General features: G+C 44.3%; 1 protein-coding gene and 1 long non-coding RNA gene across 7 annotated transcripts in view; one reads left to right on the forward strand and one right to left on the reverse strand.

Moving 5' to 3' along the window:
* Window positions 1-1,033: 1,033 nt before the first annotated feature.
* LOC109368834 (uncharacterized) lies at window positions 1,034-2,865 on the reverse strand. The gene is made up of 2 exons (XR_014884907.1): window positions 2,726-2,865; window positions 1,034-1,841 (listed from the first exon to the last, which is right to left on the reverse strand). It is a non-coding gene; the product is annotated as an uncharacterized LOC109368834 (long non-coding RNA).
* The window catches only part of FBXW4 (F-box and WD repeat domain containing 4), a 58,628-nt gene continuing 43,126 nt past the window's right edge, over window positions 2,464-17,965 (forward strand). For 2 of the 6 annotated variants that reach the window (XM_085230186.1, XM_085230189.1), the window contains exons 1-5: window positions 2,464-2,859; window positions 13,327-13,422; window positions 15,238-15,309; window positions 16,279-16,464; window positions 17,544-17,676. In XM_085230186.1, coding sequence (XP_085086312.1) covers window positions 2,582-2,859; window positions 13,327-13,422; window positions 15,238-15,309; window positions 16,279-16,464; window positions 17,544-17,676 — 765 coding nt within the window. In that variant the 5' untranslated portion in view covers window positions 2,464-2,581. The remainder of the gene's footprint in view (window positions 2,860-13,326; window positions 13,423-15,237; window positions 15,310-16,278; window positions 16,465-17,543; window positions 17,677-17,965) is intronic. The other 4 variants (XM_085230187.1, XM_085230188.1, XM_085230190.1 and 1 more) reach the window with 4 other exon arrangements.

The following is a 17,965-nucleotide window of genomic DNA, read 5'->3' on the forward strand; positions in this document are numbered from 1 at the left end:
GTTGGTGAAGGACTCAGGCACAAACAAGGCTCCTGTACACAGGGATAAGGGTGTCATAGTGTGCAAGGAGGTGTCAGATGTGGCAGATGAAGCACTTGCATATTAACAGAGCCTAAAACGAGTAGGGGCCCCTCTGTTTGATCTGATCTACCAAGTTAGGAGTCGCTAGATCAATTCCTGACTCAAATATTTAGTTCTTGTAGGCTAGTCAGTCTTGCTCAAGGGGGAAAAAAAACGAACTGGTATTGTTTAAAATAGCTTCCCTACAAAAATATATTTATAAATTTGTTTCCCATCACTTCTGTTAAGTGATCTTATCACTTTGTCTGCTAAATGGAAGATCCTGGTATCACCAGATTTTATTTCCTGTTTCAGTGCCCATAAGGTATGATCCCCTCACACCTTAACCTCTTTAGAAAGCTAAACAGACTGAGCACTTTGGTTCTCACTATAAAACATGTTTGACAGCCCTGCAATCATTCTTACTGCTCTTCTTTGAAAACCCACTAGTTTTTCAACATCCTTTTTGAAATGTTGGCTGGACAAATTATTTCCAAAGCCGTCACAACAGAGTCAAAACCAGAAGTAAAACAACCTCCTGGCTCTTGTTTGTTTCCCAGCCCTTTGGTCACAGCACTGCAGAAGGAGCTCACGTTTAGCTGATTATTCATCTTAATGAAGTCTTTACGGAATTGCAGCTTTGCAGGATAGAGTTACATCCTTTCAGTGTGACCTACATTCTTTGTTCCTGGATGTGAGACTTTACATTTGACTTGATTGAAATACGTATGATTTGATCATGCCTAAACATAACATAAGGTTATGCAGCCATAAGCACCCTTGGCCTCTTCCCCGAGGCTTTATGTCTTCTAAAAACTTTGCTAATAATGATTTCAGATTTTTTTTCAGGTCACTAATAAAAAACATCAAATAACATAGGATCCATATGCTGTCTCTGTGGAATCCTACCGGACAAAGACCAACTTGATAATAAACTTCTCTTTGTAATAACAATTTATGACAGAGGAGTCAGTCAGTTTTTAATAAATTTAATGTTTCAGACTGTCAAAGTCTATTACAAAAGAGCTAATTATAGTTACATGTTTAAGATTAATGTCATCAAAAAGACACAGAATTCACATCAATTCTCCATAATCTTTTGTTAAGTAACATTAGTTATATTACCTCTCTTTCAACTGGCCGCTTCAGTCCTGTACCAGATGTGCTGTTATTTTACCTGAACTTAATCTGAGGTGGTGAAATTTTTAATTACTCTGGCCATCTGATTCACTCATTATAAATGTTGATAAAATATTTGCTGTCTTCTGATCCTTTAGAATCTCCTTGACTTCCAGGGTGCATTGAAACTCGGTGTAAATGGACCAGACAGCTCCTCAGCTGGCAGTTTTGAACTTTTCAAATACAAGGCCTCCAGAGCTGATTTAGATAAATGAATATTCGAGTGCTTGAGATTAAACAGATGAGATGACCTTCTGGAACAGGATGCAAGGAAGTGTCTAAAAGGCCTGTCTGCTATGGTAACCTCATTAAATGCTGAAATTTATTTTCCAACTCTATAGTGCAAAAGGACCTGTGGTTTGAGATTGGTAAATGATGCCTGTACAAAGAATTCTAGGTAGATGATTTACTTTTCATAATTTATATATTTTTAAATTCTGAGGCAGAAGTTTCCTTAAGCATTTCGGGCTTCTGTAGAGTGGAAAATACTGTAAGAAAGAATAAAACAACACTGTACTCATATTTTCCTTCTCCACTGTCTGTGGAGGGCTACTTTGCCATTTTGGACCAGGATCCTCCTGTGTTGTCAGTACTCCAGGCTCCTGTGGATGGCAACAATGACTCAGTTATTATGAACTGTTCTTTGCAGTGGTGCACATACATGTATGCACATACATGTACAAAGTGTGAGCACTTTTTCAGCCCCTGCTCCATGGAATAGATGGTACCAAAGGGTCTGAGTGACCAGCCAGCCTTAAATCCTCTGCAGCAGGCCTTTTTTTCATAAGGAAGACTTTATTTTAAGTGGCTCAGGGAATCTAGGAGTCCAGAACTGCAGCGTAACACCAGACGACCCCTGCTATCATCTGGTGGGTGACAAGAACTCCTGACTCTGCTCAAGGGTAATTAATGAGCAGTAACCACCTTGCTGTTCACCTTCCTTTGCAGGAGTGCTGCGCCCAGCCAGGTGGTGGAGCAGATGCTCCGGTTACTCACGATCAACATTCTGGCCGTTAATTATTCACGTTGTTAACGAATGCGTCGATAAGGTGATGTTATTAATCTCCCCTATAAAGAATAATAACCCATGCGCGGGCCGGGAGGGTTGTTTCGTGGCGGATCGAGGTGGGGGTATTCCCGGTGCCTCCCGTTAATGAATTAATTTCCTAACCACGGTGTCCCCCCCCCGGCCGCCGCCGCCTCCTCCCCCGGAGGGGGGCAGTGACAGGCAGCGGCTCCTGCCCCATGTGACTGGGGAGCGGCTGCCCCCGTCCATGGCTTGGCCTCCCCCGGGCAGCAGCAGCTCCGGCTCCCGGGGAGGAGGGGCAGGAGCTGCTGCTCCATGGGGAGGAAGAGCAGCCCCCGATCCCCCCGGGCGGAGGGGGGATCCCGGGCCGCCTCCCCCCCCTCCTCCTCTTCCTCCTCCCCCCCCTCCTCCCCGCTCTGGGCCTTACCCGAGGAGCTGCTGCTCCTCATCTGCTCCTACCTGGACGTGCAGGCCTTGGGCCGCCTGGGCCAGGTCTGCCGCCGCCTGCGCTTCCTCAGTAGCCGCGATCTCCTCTGGAAGCGCATAGCCCGCGGGTGCCTCAATTCCGGCTTCACCCAGCTCGGCACCGACCTGTAAGCTCGGCCTCCGCGGCGGAAGGGCGGGGGGGAGGCGGCCGCGGCGGCTAGGAAAGGCCGGGGATGCCGCGGCCTAGCTGGTTGCTAAGGGGCGTGCTGCGCTCCTTGCGTAGTCGCTAAGGGGGGCTCCCCGCTGCCGTAAGGGGGCGGAGGGAAGAGGGGCGCTATTCTCGAAGCGCGGCTGCGCCGTCTCTGCTCCAAGAGGGGCGGCGAGCGCGGGGGAAGCGGCGGGGCCGCCCTGCCAGGGGAGGGACTGCGAACGGCAGCGGGCTCTGGGCCTGGACGTGCCCGGGAGGGCTGCCGTGTGGGGGGAGCGCTTCCTGCTGCCGCGAGACCGTGGCGAGGGCTCGCTAAACACCAGGCCCGGCAGGAGCGGCCCGCAGATTCTGGAGCTCAAGGGCCTCTTCGGATGAGCTCGGTTCCTCAGAGACCCCCCCCCCCCCCCGGCACGAAGCAGTGCCTGAGCTCGAGAGCTCTGAGCCGGGGGAAGTGGGCTCTCCCTCACAGCTCCTGAGCCACACTGCCTTGCCTGTGCCTGCCGAGGCCTCAAAGACCTTGGAGAAGTGGCTGAGAGGGAGCAGAATCTGAACTTGCAGCTGAGGAGAGGCCTGGAGAATGAGCCTAGATGTGCTATTAGAAGCACAAGGCTTGGTAGCTTTATTCTGTGTGAACCAGCATCTTTCTGGAGGTGCTTTTGGGCTTTGGGCCTGGATGGCACTTGGTAAGAACCCACGAGTTGCGTTTCCTATCTCCATTTGCTGGCATGCAGTACGCCACTCAGAGGCAGCTGCATCTCGTGGGCTTCCCTTGCTACCTCAGGGATCCCAAAGGGGAGTTCATGTGCTTAAGGATCTACAGGTCGCTTCCTGTGTTTCCCCATAGCTGCCAGCCTGAGATCTGGAACTTTGTTTCTCATCCAGGAATGCAGTATTGTTGCCCTAAACGCTTAATTGTAAAGGGTGTCTGAGACCTGCTTCAATGTCTCATAGTGCTATCTTGTCAGTAACACAGGCATAGAGAAGCAGCTGTGGCCCCTGCTCTTTGGAGCAGGACTTCAGTGGTGCTGAAAATCTCTGTTGGGTTTTCAGGCCAGGATTTTAACCCATTCAGTTTTTGTAGAGTTAGGCCTGTAGCCAATGGATGCTGCAGCCAAAGACCGAACTTGGAAAGTTAACCACAGTTCCCTAGGAGGTAAGCAGGAGTAAGTGCTGCGGAATGGCTGTGTGTAGGACTCTGTCCACCATGATATATGATTTTGTCTCCTGAGGAAATGAAGTTCTGTATTTTTCATTAAGAATAAGGTGATACTATGCTGCTTCGGTTGCTGGAGGGATCAGGTGTACAGCAGAGCAGGTGCAGAACATGTAAGGATCACCACTTCCCCCTGCAGAGGAATGTGGGTCTATAAACAGCTACAGAAGAAGTTTGTTAGGTCAGAGGGTTTAAATGAAGGGAAGGGTACTTATGTGTCATGAGCTCCCAGGGATTTCAGTGCTGTTAGACTCACTATGGGAACAAAGAGTTGCTTTGGTTAGTTTTTTTTTTAATTTTGTTTTATTGGTTATTCTAGGATGTGCTTTTGTGCTGAACCCTGTTTTCAAATTGTTTTTAAACTCTAGTACGGAGTGCTGCTTTTAGCATTGGTCAGTGCTGCCTTGGTCCAAGGGAGTTCAGTCACCAGCAGTGCACTGTGGAACTGCAGTCTGGTCATGAAGGATCATTGAGATATCCCAGAGGATGAATCTTGTAGTTACTTTTAACTTCATGGAAGGCTCATGCAATCTTCAGTTCTCTGAAATAGACAGCGTGCCAGTTCTTTTGGGCAATACCTGAAAGTCAAATGCTTGTATTCCCTGTGTGGGCATCCAGCATCTGGGTGCAGTTTCAAGAGTCTTGCTCCAATGAGTTTGACAGTTCTGGCAACAGATAAAAGACAAGGGCGTACTTTGGTATGTGGAGGGGTCTGGGTATCTGTACATCTCCAAAAGAATCACAATGAAGGCCTGTGTTGGGTTGTGGTACAGTTATAAAGTCTGTACTTGATGAAGAGTTTAATAGCCTGTGTGGCAGCTTGAAGGTTTTAAGTAGCCATGTCCTTTTTATACTGCCTTTGCCTCATGCGTGTCTCCGAGATCAAGAGCAATCTCCAGTATTGCTTTTATTGCAGTTGAAGGGTGAAGATTTGAGGAGAAAGGTTATATTTTATTTGACCAGGCAATACAAGTTGGGGAGGAGAGTTAGCTAAGCTTCTGGGCACATTGCCTTTTTTCCTGACAGTAATTCTGGGTAAGAAACTGGTAGGTTGCTCATTGGAGATTAAATTTGAGCTGAGCAGGTGTTTAAGCTAGATATCATTAGGTAAATAGAATGATGATGAAGATGATGGTAGTTGGACCTTCTTGATGACTGTGCTTTCTTAATCATACGGAGTCAAGCTCGAGTATGTCATGCTTGGCTTGCTCGAGAGCTGGGGCTTCTGTTGCACATTCTGGATAACATTGCATGAGGTGAACGCTGTTTTTTACTTTCAAGAGGTATTTGTGCAATTCTGTCTGCAATTGAGAAAGCAAAGGCTGGAACCGTTTGTGGTAAATGTACTTAATGAAATAACGTGCATGGTTCTAACATTAGATCTTAGGCTGATGGTCCCTGAGAGGCTGGCATAAGTTAAAAACTAGTCTAGGGAGTTCTTACTGCTTAAAACAAAAAACATCTCAGAACTAGTTTGATCATTTCTGCTGTTAAATGGCTTTTGATAAGCCATCTGTTAATGCTTTGTAAATAGAGATAAATTTGAGCTTAGAGTGTAAGATAGCTGTGAAACTTATCCCCCCCTCCTCCACTTTCCCATTTTTTAAAGGCTGATTAACTTGAAAATGACACCGTTTCTTTAAAATGTTGTTTCTGTTAGGTATATCTTCGGGTAATTGTAACTAGAAGATCTGAGGGAACAGGCTTTAGCTTGTATGTGGAACAAATGTTCGCACAGTGAGCTTGCTTATAAGAATTTTTCATGCCCAATTAGAGAAGAGAGAATATTCATTAGAAACTGGTTGCAAAACCTTAGCTGTAGAGCAGCAAGAGAAAGAAAAAATGTAGTACCTAAACCAATTTGACTTAACTTTTAAAATTACCCTCTTGCCATCTTGGTTATCCACTTTTACCAGCTATTTTTATCTCGGCACATATACTCAGGCTTAAACAGTGTTCATTTGATTGGCTGATGTTGTCAAAAGAAGATATGAACTTAATCCTAGGCATGAGTTGTTATGTTGAAAAGCATTTTCACATCATTGACAAGCCTCTCCTATTTGCCCTTTCTGATAGATTCAGCTAACGAGGTGCTGTGTGTGCAGTGAAGTTAAGCATTTAAGGTGTTGTTTCAATCATGCACGTACAAAGAAGAAAGAAGTTTGCTTCATGCCATGTTTCCATCATCTTTGTTCCTCAGGAGGAGAATCACTAGATCTGCATCAGCTGAGCGAGTGTATATTAGGGATAGCAGGGCCTGACTTGGGAAGGTTCTTAAGTACATTCTTGGTGTTAAAAACATACTTTTTCTTCTTTGAATCGGTAGAAAGTAAATGCTTAATAGAATATTGTGTTACTGTTTTGGAAGTCTGCAGCGGGTTTAGATGTATGTGGTTCTTGGCGCCTGTCTCTGTCAGGCTGCCTTTTGCTCTGTGTAGCCATGTTAATTTTATGTGTAGACCTGTACTGCAATAAGGCCTTGTTGTGGGCATGGTAAAAAGATAGTCCCTGCACAGAGGAGTTTTGCTCCACTCAGTCACAGAAGCTGCTCAGGCAGGAGTCAAGACCTGTCTTTATGACGTAAGGTGAATGGAGCATTTTTCTTCCAAAAATGCATGGCAGCGTTTCACAGAAGAATATGGCTTAATAATTCTTTTTGCAGCTAAACCATAGCTGAGCAGTAGCACAAAGCCTCTGGGGTTTCTGGTGAGTATAGTGATTTTACAGTTGTGTCTGGTAGCCTGTGTCTGTTTTGCCAGCTGTTGTACAGGCCCAGCAAGAGCAGTCTCTGCCCCAAAGAGCTTGCTGCCTAAATAGACAGAGTAAACAAGGGCTGGGAGGGCAGCGGGGCACAGAGATGTGAACCAAGCTGCCCTCTGTGCAGCAGGTCAGTGTCAGAGCCAGAAATAGAAGAGGGTGCTGTGAGCCTTCAGCCAGTGCCTGCCTTCTGGACCACCTTGGACTGGAGAAATTGGAGAGCCAGAGAGCTCATTGCAAGGTGGTTCTTTATTTAAAGCCTGAAAGAAAGGAATAATGTTGCAGCTGGGCTAAACTTATTTCCTCTTTGTTACAAAGGAATTTTAAAGGGCAAGTTAAAAGTTGCAACCTAAATAGCTTGACAATGTGCTCTTTGTAATACATTAATAGCTGTTGTCAAAATGTAGAAACGTTCTGCTGCGTGTTTTCTCTCTCCCATCTCCCATCCTGCCTTGCCCACTGGCACTGTGGGATCTTCTCCAGTCCAGAAAAATAGATTAATTAGTGGGTGACTTTATTTTCTTTGAGTATTTAAGAACTAGTGTAAGCATTTATGTGAGTTAATAAAAGTAGTGTTTTCTCCAGATCTTGGATAAATATATACACCTGCAGGAGCAGGAAATGGCCAATCTATGTAAGTCAAATCCAAATGCAAACTGCAGCAGTCGTCGGAGACCTCTGCCTTCAGTGCTGGGGTGGGGGGTGTGAAGCAGCGTGGAAAGCTCCTTCAGTTTCCTTCGTCTTTTAAAAGCTGTTTTGCCAGCTTTAAGTCAGAACTGAAGTAGGCGATGAGCTGGTGCAGACGATGCAGAGGGGAACGGTCTGGGGAGGATACTGCAATAACAGCTAAAGCCTGGAAGAGGGCACACAGCTATTGCTTTGTGCTGGAAAAGTCAGTGCATTTCAGGAACTCTTGTTACATTCTTACTGTCTTAAACTATTACTTCTGGGCAACCAGAATGGCACACTTACTAAAACAATTTCTTGATGTGGGAATGGGAAATTGTAAGGAGCCTGTGTCCCCTCCCTTTACAATCTTCGCAAGTTCAAAGCAGCAGCAGAATTTTATCTACTTCAGGGCTTCAGAAATGTATGTGTCAATAATGTGTCTATTGCTATTATTCCTGTAACTTGCATCAGTGAAATAGCTGTGTGCTGTTTCATTCTGTACAAACATTGCCCTGACAGTCCACTCTTTCAATTCAGAATACATGACAACTATTGAGCAGCTGTGGGTTTGCTCAGATCTTCCTGGGCTATTCTTTTTTTTTTTTTTTTTTTTTTTTTTTTAAGCAGCCTAGATATCAGCTCCAGGCAGACTACGTAGCTCCTTGAGAGCAGCAAAATCCTGCCTGGAGTTTCTATCTGATTTCCCATTGCAGAATGGGAGATCATCCTGAAGGAGGAAGGATCTGATGGCGGTGATCTGCTTCAGATCAGGTGATGATAGGTGGTGTTTTTTGGGAATCTGAGGACGCTTGTCTTTGCTGTGTATACAGAAACTCGATTCTGATTAGAGTCTCTGGCTTCTTCCTGCAGGTGGATGGTTTAGAGGATCTGTGGGGCCATGCAGCCTGCTCGCACTGCCTGCTAATGTCTGACCAATGTAGCTTAGTGGCACCACTGGAGGCAAGGAGCAGCAAGAGGAGTTGGTAGTTCAGTCTTGGTGTTGTTTGAACCCACGTCCCGTAGGAAGGGGTTGAGTGCAGAAGACAGACTGAACCTGGCAGTAAGCTAAAAACGGGCCATGTGCTAAAGGAATTCAGGTGGAATTTTTTACTGGAAGAGCCGTACTGAAAGCACGCCAACTTCTTGAGGACAGCAACAGGAGCTCCTGACATAAATAGCTTTTCCCTCTTGGCTGTCTGTTGGTGGCCCATGACTTGCAAATGCACTGAGGCTCTGCCACTCAACAGGTGTGTCCCGATTACACAAATAAGTGCAGTTGGTCCCTGTGTTAACCATCTCTGCCACAGGGCCAAGGTTGAAAGGGAGGCTTAGCCACTATGACCTATTTGTTCCTCTGTATGACCCTTTCAGTCAGGCTAGAGGCAGCCTGGTGATGGCTTTTATGCAGACAGCAGATTTTCTCTATAGAAGAGATTCAGTCTCTGCTGCAGATCTCTGCAGACTTGCATGTCCAGATGACCTCTTCAGCACTGAAAATGTAGCGAAATGGAAAGGACTTCAGTGGGTTAGGATGCCCCATGCAGCTGGGAAAATATACAGTATGACATATTGGTGTTACCTTCTGTAACATGGTATTTGTTGTTGCAGGCACCATTGTTTTGGCACATGCTGAAATTGTAGCCAGTCAGTGGGAATCTCCTGGAGATGCAGTAAAACACAGAAACTCTTGCTACTGCAGAAATGCCATTTCTGGTGGCAAAAGAGTTTGGCCGGGGAAGGGATCATTGAAGGCAAAAGCTGCTGGAAGTGAAGCTTTAGAAGGAGATGTGCTTTGTCTGTGGTGGAGTGATTCCTTCTTTTGCTGATCTTTTTGGGGGACCAGGCCAGTAACTGCCATGGTGGCTGAGGTGAGGTCAGTGGTGCTGGGGAAGGATAGTCCCAGTCTCTCACTTCAGCAGCTGGGAAGCGGGCTCCAGAAGGAGTATTGTATTTCTTCTGGTAACTCGGCCAAGAAAGAGAGGAAATCCATAATTTGAGCAAAATACTTAAGGGTTGGGTGAAGTAGGAAGGGAGAAATGAAAATTCTTTTATAGTGGGTTGATTGGGATGACTTTTATACTGGAACTCTCTCTCATGCTGTGACAAACGTTCAGCTTCCCTTTCGTACTGAAACAAAGACGTTCTAAAGGAAACTTCCACCAGAAGCACATGCAGTTGGAGGCATGCATTAGTTTAGGTCATATATTGTGCCACATAGTTTGGCATCCTGATAGAGTGCTTTTTGGATTAATTTGCTAATGAAAAAAGATAGCCATGTATGTTCCAGATCACGTGGCTTTATAGACTGTTAATAATAGTCACCCTTAGCACAGATGATAAAATGATAGATTTTGAACGTTGCTTGGGTTTTAAGAGTGTTTTGCTTAAATTTCACTAAGTTTTTATGTCACAATGTTCACTTTGTTGTGTGTCGTCCTTCTAGGATGGGCTGCGCTTCAGTTGCACTCTGATGCAGCACTCTTTTGCTCCTAGTAAAAGTCCTTCCTCAGTGAGTCAGCCTCCTGCAGTCTAGAACTTCACTTCTGGAAGTTTTCCATGAGAACTTGAACACTACATTTCAAAGAACACTTAAGCATATATTGAATAGCAGCTGGTGTTTTGTCGTATGGTATACTAAGAAAGGTCAAGTTATTCACTGTCTTTGGATGGTGGTCCCTCCACAGCATCATCTTTGTGAGCTGGGTTAGTCTCATTAATCTCTGAATGCCCAATCCTGTTGCTGAAGCGGAAGGTACTTGATTAAGTCCACCACTCAGTGTAGGTGTGTGTTGATTTGATTCTCTCAGGTCACCATGGAGAATGTCGTAGATTTACACATAGATCTTGTAGGGGAGAAAAAGATCATTATTATTCTTTTATTATTATCCTATGATTAAATTTATATAATGATGCCCTTTTTAGCTTTCTAAGATCTGAGAACTGCTCTAGTGTGCTGATGGTGCTGCTTCTCACCTTTGCTGGTGTATTCTTGGAGCTGCTGTTGAGGAAGCAGATTAAATTATATGTCAGCACTGGATTCCATCACTGGCCTAAGTTTGACTTTCTTCTTGGTTCAGGGGAGCACTCATCTCTGACCAACACTGGAAGTCATTGCAGTTTGGTCTCTGCTGCCATGGAATTGGCAAAGGAACATATCAGTTCAACTTTTACATCTCCCTTCTTGTGGCCTTCTTATGTTCTGTCCCACCTCCTGCTTCTATTTTAAATAAATGGAAATGTATGGAATATGTGGCTGCTTCTAATACATGTTTAAATTAGATTGATTGAGAATTGCTATATGATGAAGGCGGGCTGGATGAACAGTACATCTGTTAGCAGTAACCCCCTACCCCCTCTCCACCCCAAAACAAACAACCCACTCCCAAAGGAATAACAAACTCAGATCCCCGTCATCGACAAACAGTCCTTCCCTTCAGCACGTTTTGTCCTTGTCCTTTTCCTGCAAAAACTATTGATGTGCATGGAGGAGCAGAGTGTCTGTTCCAGGAGGAACTACAGCAGTTTACTGATAGCATGGGCCGAGGCAGCATGCAATAGTCTCTTCTGAAATTTCTCTTTTAGTGGTAGAAGGATCAAGGCCTACCCACCCCCAGCTAGGAAAGTGACTGGCTTTTTCAGATGAAGGCTTCTTTTCTGACCTTGGATTCACCTTTTTTTTTTTCTTTTTTTTTTTTTTACCCTGTGGAAATTGCATCTAGTCTGTGTAGGGTTTGTGCATTGAGCTCAGGATATCTGGCTGGGCCAGTATGTGCTGGGGGGTTGTGGCACAAGTGCGTTTTCCATCACTATGCAAACTGGTGCTTTAAATCTGTATGTGGGGAGAACTTAACTGAGGGCTGAGCGTGGGGAGGAGAAGAGTTTTGGAGTAATGAATGGAATTGGATGTAGGCGGAGAGCCTGAACTCTGTCTGGGAGAGTAATAAGCAATGAGGCGACTGCTGGACCTGACCTGACTTCCCAGTGCTGTGCATTCCTCGTCCCAGACGCTGTATGGCCCCACAAACCCCTGCAAGCTCTCTCTTTAAATGGAATTCCTCTTCTTGCAGCCTAGGTTAACTCTAGAGATTTAATTTTACTCTTTTTTTTTTTTTTTTAAGGGTTAGGAGAAATAAAGAGCTTGTAGCTTCTTAAAGTCACTTTTATTTGGTGTGGTGCTACTGATCATAAACTTATAGTTGCACAGGTGTCTGAAGGATGAAGATCTTTTCTGTGTGTGGTTTTTTGTTTTTGTTTAAAATGGGTCAAATGCCCAGGAATGCAGTCAAATTATAATGGTGACTAAGTGCCGGAAAGCATAGAAAAGGGGAGGGAAGGGTGAGCAGGAAAAAAAAAAAAGAGCCTGAAGAGCCCGAGGCTATGGAAGGAAGGCTGGGAAAATGAGAATCTGGCCAAGCCACAGGGCCAGGTTAGAGATTCCTACATCCATTAACAACCACAGGAGATGTTTATTTACACAGAGCTAATCTTTGTTTTAAAGATGACAGAGTACCCAAAAATGGAATTGGGTTGGGGGCATGGTAGAAATGTGAAGAGGAACTGGTCCTGGCTGGGCACCAGTCCCCATCTATCAATGATCTAAGGGTCTTCCTTTCATCCCATATGGTTGGGAACATTCACAGCTGAGAAATGCATGAAAAGAGAAAAAACTCACTTTGTAGCCTAGTAAATGGCTCACAACACCAGTCACAAATAATAATTTCAAGAATTTCTTTATTTTTTATTTTTTTTTACTTTTTTATTTTTTATTTTTTTTAACTTTTACTGATCCTTTCCACCTTAGCAGCTCCAGCAATGATATTGAATAATTAATACTATGATAGGTTAGTATTAAAGCTGAATGTTACTTTTTTTTTTAATCTTTAATCAATTCTAGATCATGAAGGCAAAACAGATGTTGAACAGCTGCTTCAGCTGGGTAACTTCATGTAGTCACTGAAGAGACCTGGGTCCCAGGTGTCTGTGGTATTTACCTTTTATCACTTTTTGAACTCTGCTGATCTTGGGCTTGTTCCATAATTTTGGTTTGTATCCCAGTCACTGGGCATGAGTCTCTCTTTTAGCAACCTTTAGTAACTTTGACTAGAAGTAGGGAATTTCCCAGCAACCAGGTGGAATTCTTAGTCTTTTGGTGAGCTGCTGCAAATGATGGTCCATCTTACTTGGGGTGTGCATGCACTGGGTGGTTATACAGATGAATGAATTTTATTTTTAGTCTGAATCTATCTTGATTTCTAGTTACTGTATCTGGTTGTGTAATTGTTAGGCAGATAAGGGTCTGGAGCAATTTCTTTACTACTCTTTTGACTGGACACTTTTAGCTTCTACTTTCAGTATTCTCTTGACTGGTGTTTCTTCTATCTGTTCCTGTGTGTTGCTGTCCTTATCCTAACTGTCCTTCTTTAGTCTCCATTAGAAAAGTGGTGTCCTCTTTCTTTGGTTCTGGTAATTTCTTTGTGTGTAGACTTGATCACATTTCATTTTAACCTCTATCTGTGTACCAGATCAGGTCTCGATCAGATCTAAAGTCTGTGCAACAGTGATCCTTGTGGCTGGCTTTCTTTGTTGATGAACACTCGCTTTGCTCAGAACTCCTTTCTCGTCAACTTTCATAAGTGCATTCCTTTAGCGTGGCTCTGGCACCATCAATGTATACGAGCTCATCGTTTGTGGAACGAGAGTGAGAACCTGTGACCAGCTTGAGTGTATTTGTTCTCTGCATAGCATCAGTCACGATTGCTAATCTCATCTTTCTTCCTTTGTCTGCAGAGCACCTGGCATTCCAGTGAAGGAAAGGGTGAAAGTCTCTCAAAACTGGAGGCATGGACGCTGCCGGAGGGAGACAGTCCTGAAATGGAAATGCAAGCAAGTGGCTCTGTTCTCTTCTACTTGGTTCTTTCTGTTGCTGAGGGGATTTGGGTTTGCCTCTGTGCTCCAAAATGAAATGTTTCATGCTCCTTCTGATCGAAGGGGTTTTACAAGTGATGTCACTGGCCTATTTTGGATGTTGCTGTCTAGCTGGATGTGGGGTAACTGTTGTTATTGTCTTGCTCTAGGGTTTCACTCTGAGTTCATAGAATCATAGAATGGCTTGGGTTGGAAGGAACGTCAAAAATCAGCTGGTTCCAACTCTCCTGTTGTGGGCAGGGGTGCCAACCATTAAATCAAGCACTAGATCAGATTGCCTGGGGCCCCATCCAGCCTGTCCTTGAACACCTCCAGGGATGAGGCACCTAGTTGAGAGTTCCTCTCTCAGTAAGAGCTTGAATTTGGCATTGCTCTGATTTGTACATTTCTAGTTGGATTTAGTAATGTTGCCTGCAGACTCCAGACTATTGTGTGCCTGTCTATTGCTGTATACCATGAGCAATTTTCTGCCCTGCTCTCACAATGAGCATACCTTGATCTCAGATGTGGACTTGCATGTTTCCTCAAAGTGCTTGTTTTGTCTCCGGTGCTTTATCTTTGCTCTCAATTTGGATGTACAAATCTAAAATGCTAATTGCCATTCTTCTACTTTGTGCTTCTTCTTTCTTCTGTTTTATGCTTCCCTCCTTCACTAACAAAATGGATATTTGACATTAATGAGAGGAGGTTGTTGTTAAAGCTTTTCTTGCAAAGGCATACTCAGCTTTCAAAGCAAAGCCTGAGATGTGTCTCTTATCTAAACAGCACATCTAAATTTTCAGCTTTCACATCATCAGACAGAAGGAAAAATGAGAAGAACTATAGTTTGTTAGCTGCTGAAGAACAGGGACCTGCTACTGAGCTTTCATGCCTTTTTGTGCTGTGTAGATTGAAGTGGTGGATAATGTGCCACTGCTTGTCTGAAGTCCTGGGAACAGCTGTAATGAGCAGAGTGGTTCTTGGTGCAGGTTGTATACCTGCCTTTGAAGTGCTTGTGACCATTTGTGAAGACAGGCTCTGTGGTTGTTAGAGATCATTACTAAAGCAGCTTCCCAAATGAAAATGCAAGGACTGATTTAATAAGGCCACCATCCAAACTGTATCCTCTGATTTTCATTTGTCCTACTTTCAAATTTGCTACTCCTCCTTATGAAAAACCCATAGAAAAGGGTAAAAAGCTAAACTATGACAGGAGGAGAGCTATAGAGACTGGCTGGAGGCTGGAAAAGCTGGATATTTGCTTGCTTTTAGAGGACTGTGTGGGCGTGCAGGAAAGAAAAGAAAATCAAAGCCTCAAACCAAAGCTGCTACTCCAAAGATGCCTCTTATTTTTTTCCTTGCATAAGACCAAATCGCAAATAACCTGTGCTCAACTTTTTATCCCTGTGACAAGCTTCTTATTGGAGATGAATACAGGCAAGCAGGAACCTTCTGTCTAGTAATCCACATTGTTCTCTTGCTTGCTTCTAGTCCCTCATTGTGATGATTTGAGCTGCTGCTGTGTGTAATGCCTCTGCTAATGCAGAAAATCGTGACCTCTAAGAATGAATGATCTGCAAGAAAAAGAGAGACATGTTTTTGTGCTTTCAAAACAGCTTTTCTGAATAGTTTGCAAGCTGAAAGGATGTTCTATGGAAAGGCTTTGGTTTTGCTCAACATTTTCGTGGGTATTGGTGTGCTTGGCAATGAGTGTGCAGACTGGAGACAGTTTTACACATCTGTGCCTCATATGATGTGTGCCCTATATCTCTTTGTATCTGACCCCATGTCCAGAAGGCCTATTTGTTGGTTCTTTGGAGGTGACACAAAAAGCAAGATCTCCAACAAGGAGCTTACTACCTGCATGTACGTTGTAGCTTGTTCTGTTTTCTTTATTGTGATATTGTTTCAAGAATCAATGAATCTGTTGCGATGAAAAACTTGATTCAGACACAACTTGAATGTCTTCTTCTCTATCTTGGTTTCTAGCTTGGATTTGAAGCGTATTTTCCACTTTTAATTTCAGTCTTCAAACAGAGCATTTAGCAGTCTACTGCTCTTATGCCTGGAACCCCATGTAGGAAATTGTCACTGTTTCATAAATAGCAAGAGGCAGAAGAGGTGTATGGGCTCATCTGAGAGGTGGGGAACATAAATCGAGAGAGACTGCTCTGCAGTTGCTTTCAACTCAGCAGTGGAAGAGGTGTGAATGTAGAAAAACACCTCCTCTACTTGGGCAGCACAAAGTTTCTGGATGCCCTCAGGCTTTGCATAACAGTGTACAATATGTGTAGTAGGTGCAGGACTTCATGGGAAGACATGTTATGTGACGTGACCTGTTCCTGTGCTGAGATGCATGTGAAACAGTGGCAACTTTGTGTTCTTTGCTGAGCATCAACAAATAATGTGGACTATCAGGACTGCTTGCGCCAGGAGCTTCGTACTGAAAGGTCTCTTAGAAATGTTTGACATAGCTCACAAATGCCTGATAGTCTAGTTTCTTTAAAAGTACAGGGCTCATGAAGAGGGGTCAGGGAGCCTTAAGTATTTCCTATCTAAACTCACTAGAGTCTTGGCAATCTTCTCTTCAGAGATTCCACACTTCATTTTCCTCAGCTCTTGGTTAGAAAAATGCCAGCAATGTTATCTGCTTTGTATGCTGCTAAAGAAATATCACTTCTTTGCTGTGCTGCATTAAGCCCTGCTTTTATATGTGACCAGCAGCTCCAACTTCACAATTCTCTTTAGTTTGTTTATGTGTGCATTATTATTACTACTGTTACTAATTTTTGTGCATTTGTTTTCTCACTCCTCCAACCTGATGCCTGTTTGCAGTTTGATGCCCTGGATGGAGCTGGATGGCCAGTATCTCTATCTGTCACAAGCCGAGAACATCCAGGCCTACCAACTCTGTCCAGATGGTACGGGTTTGCAGCGTCACCCTCAGGCTATCTTCTCTGGCCACCAGGAGGACGTATGTCGCTTTGTTCTTGTCAACTCCCACATCGTCAGTGGAGGGGGGTAAGTTGGGTCAGTGATGGGAGCCCATGGAGCATGGTAGTGAAGCTGGAAAGGTTTTGTGTAGCTCCAGCCCAGAGCAGACAAGTCAGTCTTTATAACAATATCTTTGTGCTTGGCTGTATTCAGCTCCTGCTGCTTCGTCTCTTATGATTTGGTTGTGTCCTGAAAAAAATTCTACTCTGTATAGAGCCACAGAGTCCTGACTGATCTGCAGGGTTCATTTCTTTTCCCTGTTACAACCAGAGTAGAATGTGTTCTAATGCTCAGAATTGAGGCTTCCGTTGTGCATAAATCCTTCTAGACACAAGCCTGTCTTTATTAGACCTACTGATATAATTGTGGAGAGGAGGAAAATTGCCAAGCATTCCAGCACACACACATTTCTTTGATTAATTTGCATTGGCTGGCTTTTTTCGATTATAGCAAATGACAGAACTGTTATATATAATGTTTTAGCTGTTAATATACTTCAGCACGGAACTGAGAGATGCAAGCATGGCTGGCTGCCCTGGATGCCTTCACACTTTCCCCTATGAACGGTAGCCTAAAATTCAGGTCAAAATGAAGGCATGCATTTAAAATCTCAGTTACTGTATTGGTTGAAAAAAATCTAAGTATCCTTATAGTTAATTCACAATACCTTGCATTGCTGCTCTCAAATGAATGAAAAGCTGAGGCTCTAACGTGGTAGAGAATGACCTCTTGCTTGTTCCCTTACTCTGTCCATTCAGCATCCAGCCAGGATTTTGGCCAACCAAAAGCAGGAGAGGAAAAGTGGGAGAAGGATGCTCTGGTACTTTCTGCAGTTTAGAAGAAAGTGGTGGGCGGAAGGTTTGCCAGAAAAAATGTCATGTGCAGCAGATCAGGCTTTGAATGGCTGTTGTGGAATCCAGATTGGATTTTGGGAGAACATATGATGTGTGAGAAGTAGAGGGTTAATGATGCTGTTAGAATTTCTGCTTCCATGAGAGATCAGTGCTGGTCTTTTAGTGGCATTGCCAAGTGTTAGTGGAAGGTACATGGCTAGCCAGAGGAGATGCAGCTCATACAGTCTCTCTGCTTGGGGATGTGTTTTTCAGAGATGGAAATATTGTCCTTCACAAGATCCATGGCTCCTACAGTGTCAAGTTCTCTGCACATGAACAAGAGGTGAACTGTGTGGACTTCCAAGGTGGCCTCATTGTCAGTGGCTCCCGGGACAGAACAGCAAAGGTGAGCAGAGATGTTTTGGCTGCTGCAGGTGCTGCTGCAGTGGTGACCTCAGAGGTCTTATGCCATGAACATCTAAGTGTCAGCAAAACTGTTGTGAGCCCTCACTCTGCAGGAGGAGCGCTGGGTATCTTAGCGTAGGCTCATGTCTATGCAGAGATGCTTGCTGTGCCAAGCTTTTTGGAAAGATTTAGCAGTAGGTTAGTATATCAGCTGCTGGTTTAAACTGGAACTAACCCGTGTCCTGCTAGTACAATGCAGTATCTGTAGCATCTTCACAGTGTCTCATTTT

Source organism: Meleagris gallopavo, chromosome 8 (genome assembly GCF_905368555.1).
Source record: "Meleagris gallopavo chromosome 8, MGAL_WU_HG_1.1, whole genome shotgun sequence".
In the NCBI taxonomy this organism is placed as follows: domain Eukaryota; kingdom Metazoa; phylum Chordata; class Aves; order Galliformes; family Phasianidae; genus Meleagris; species Meleagris gallopavo.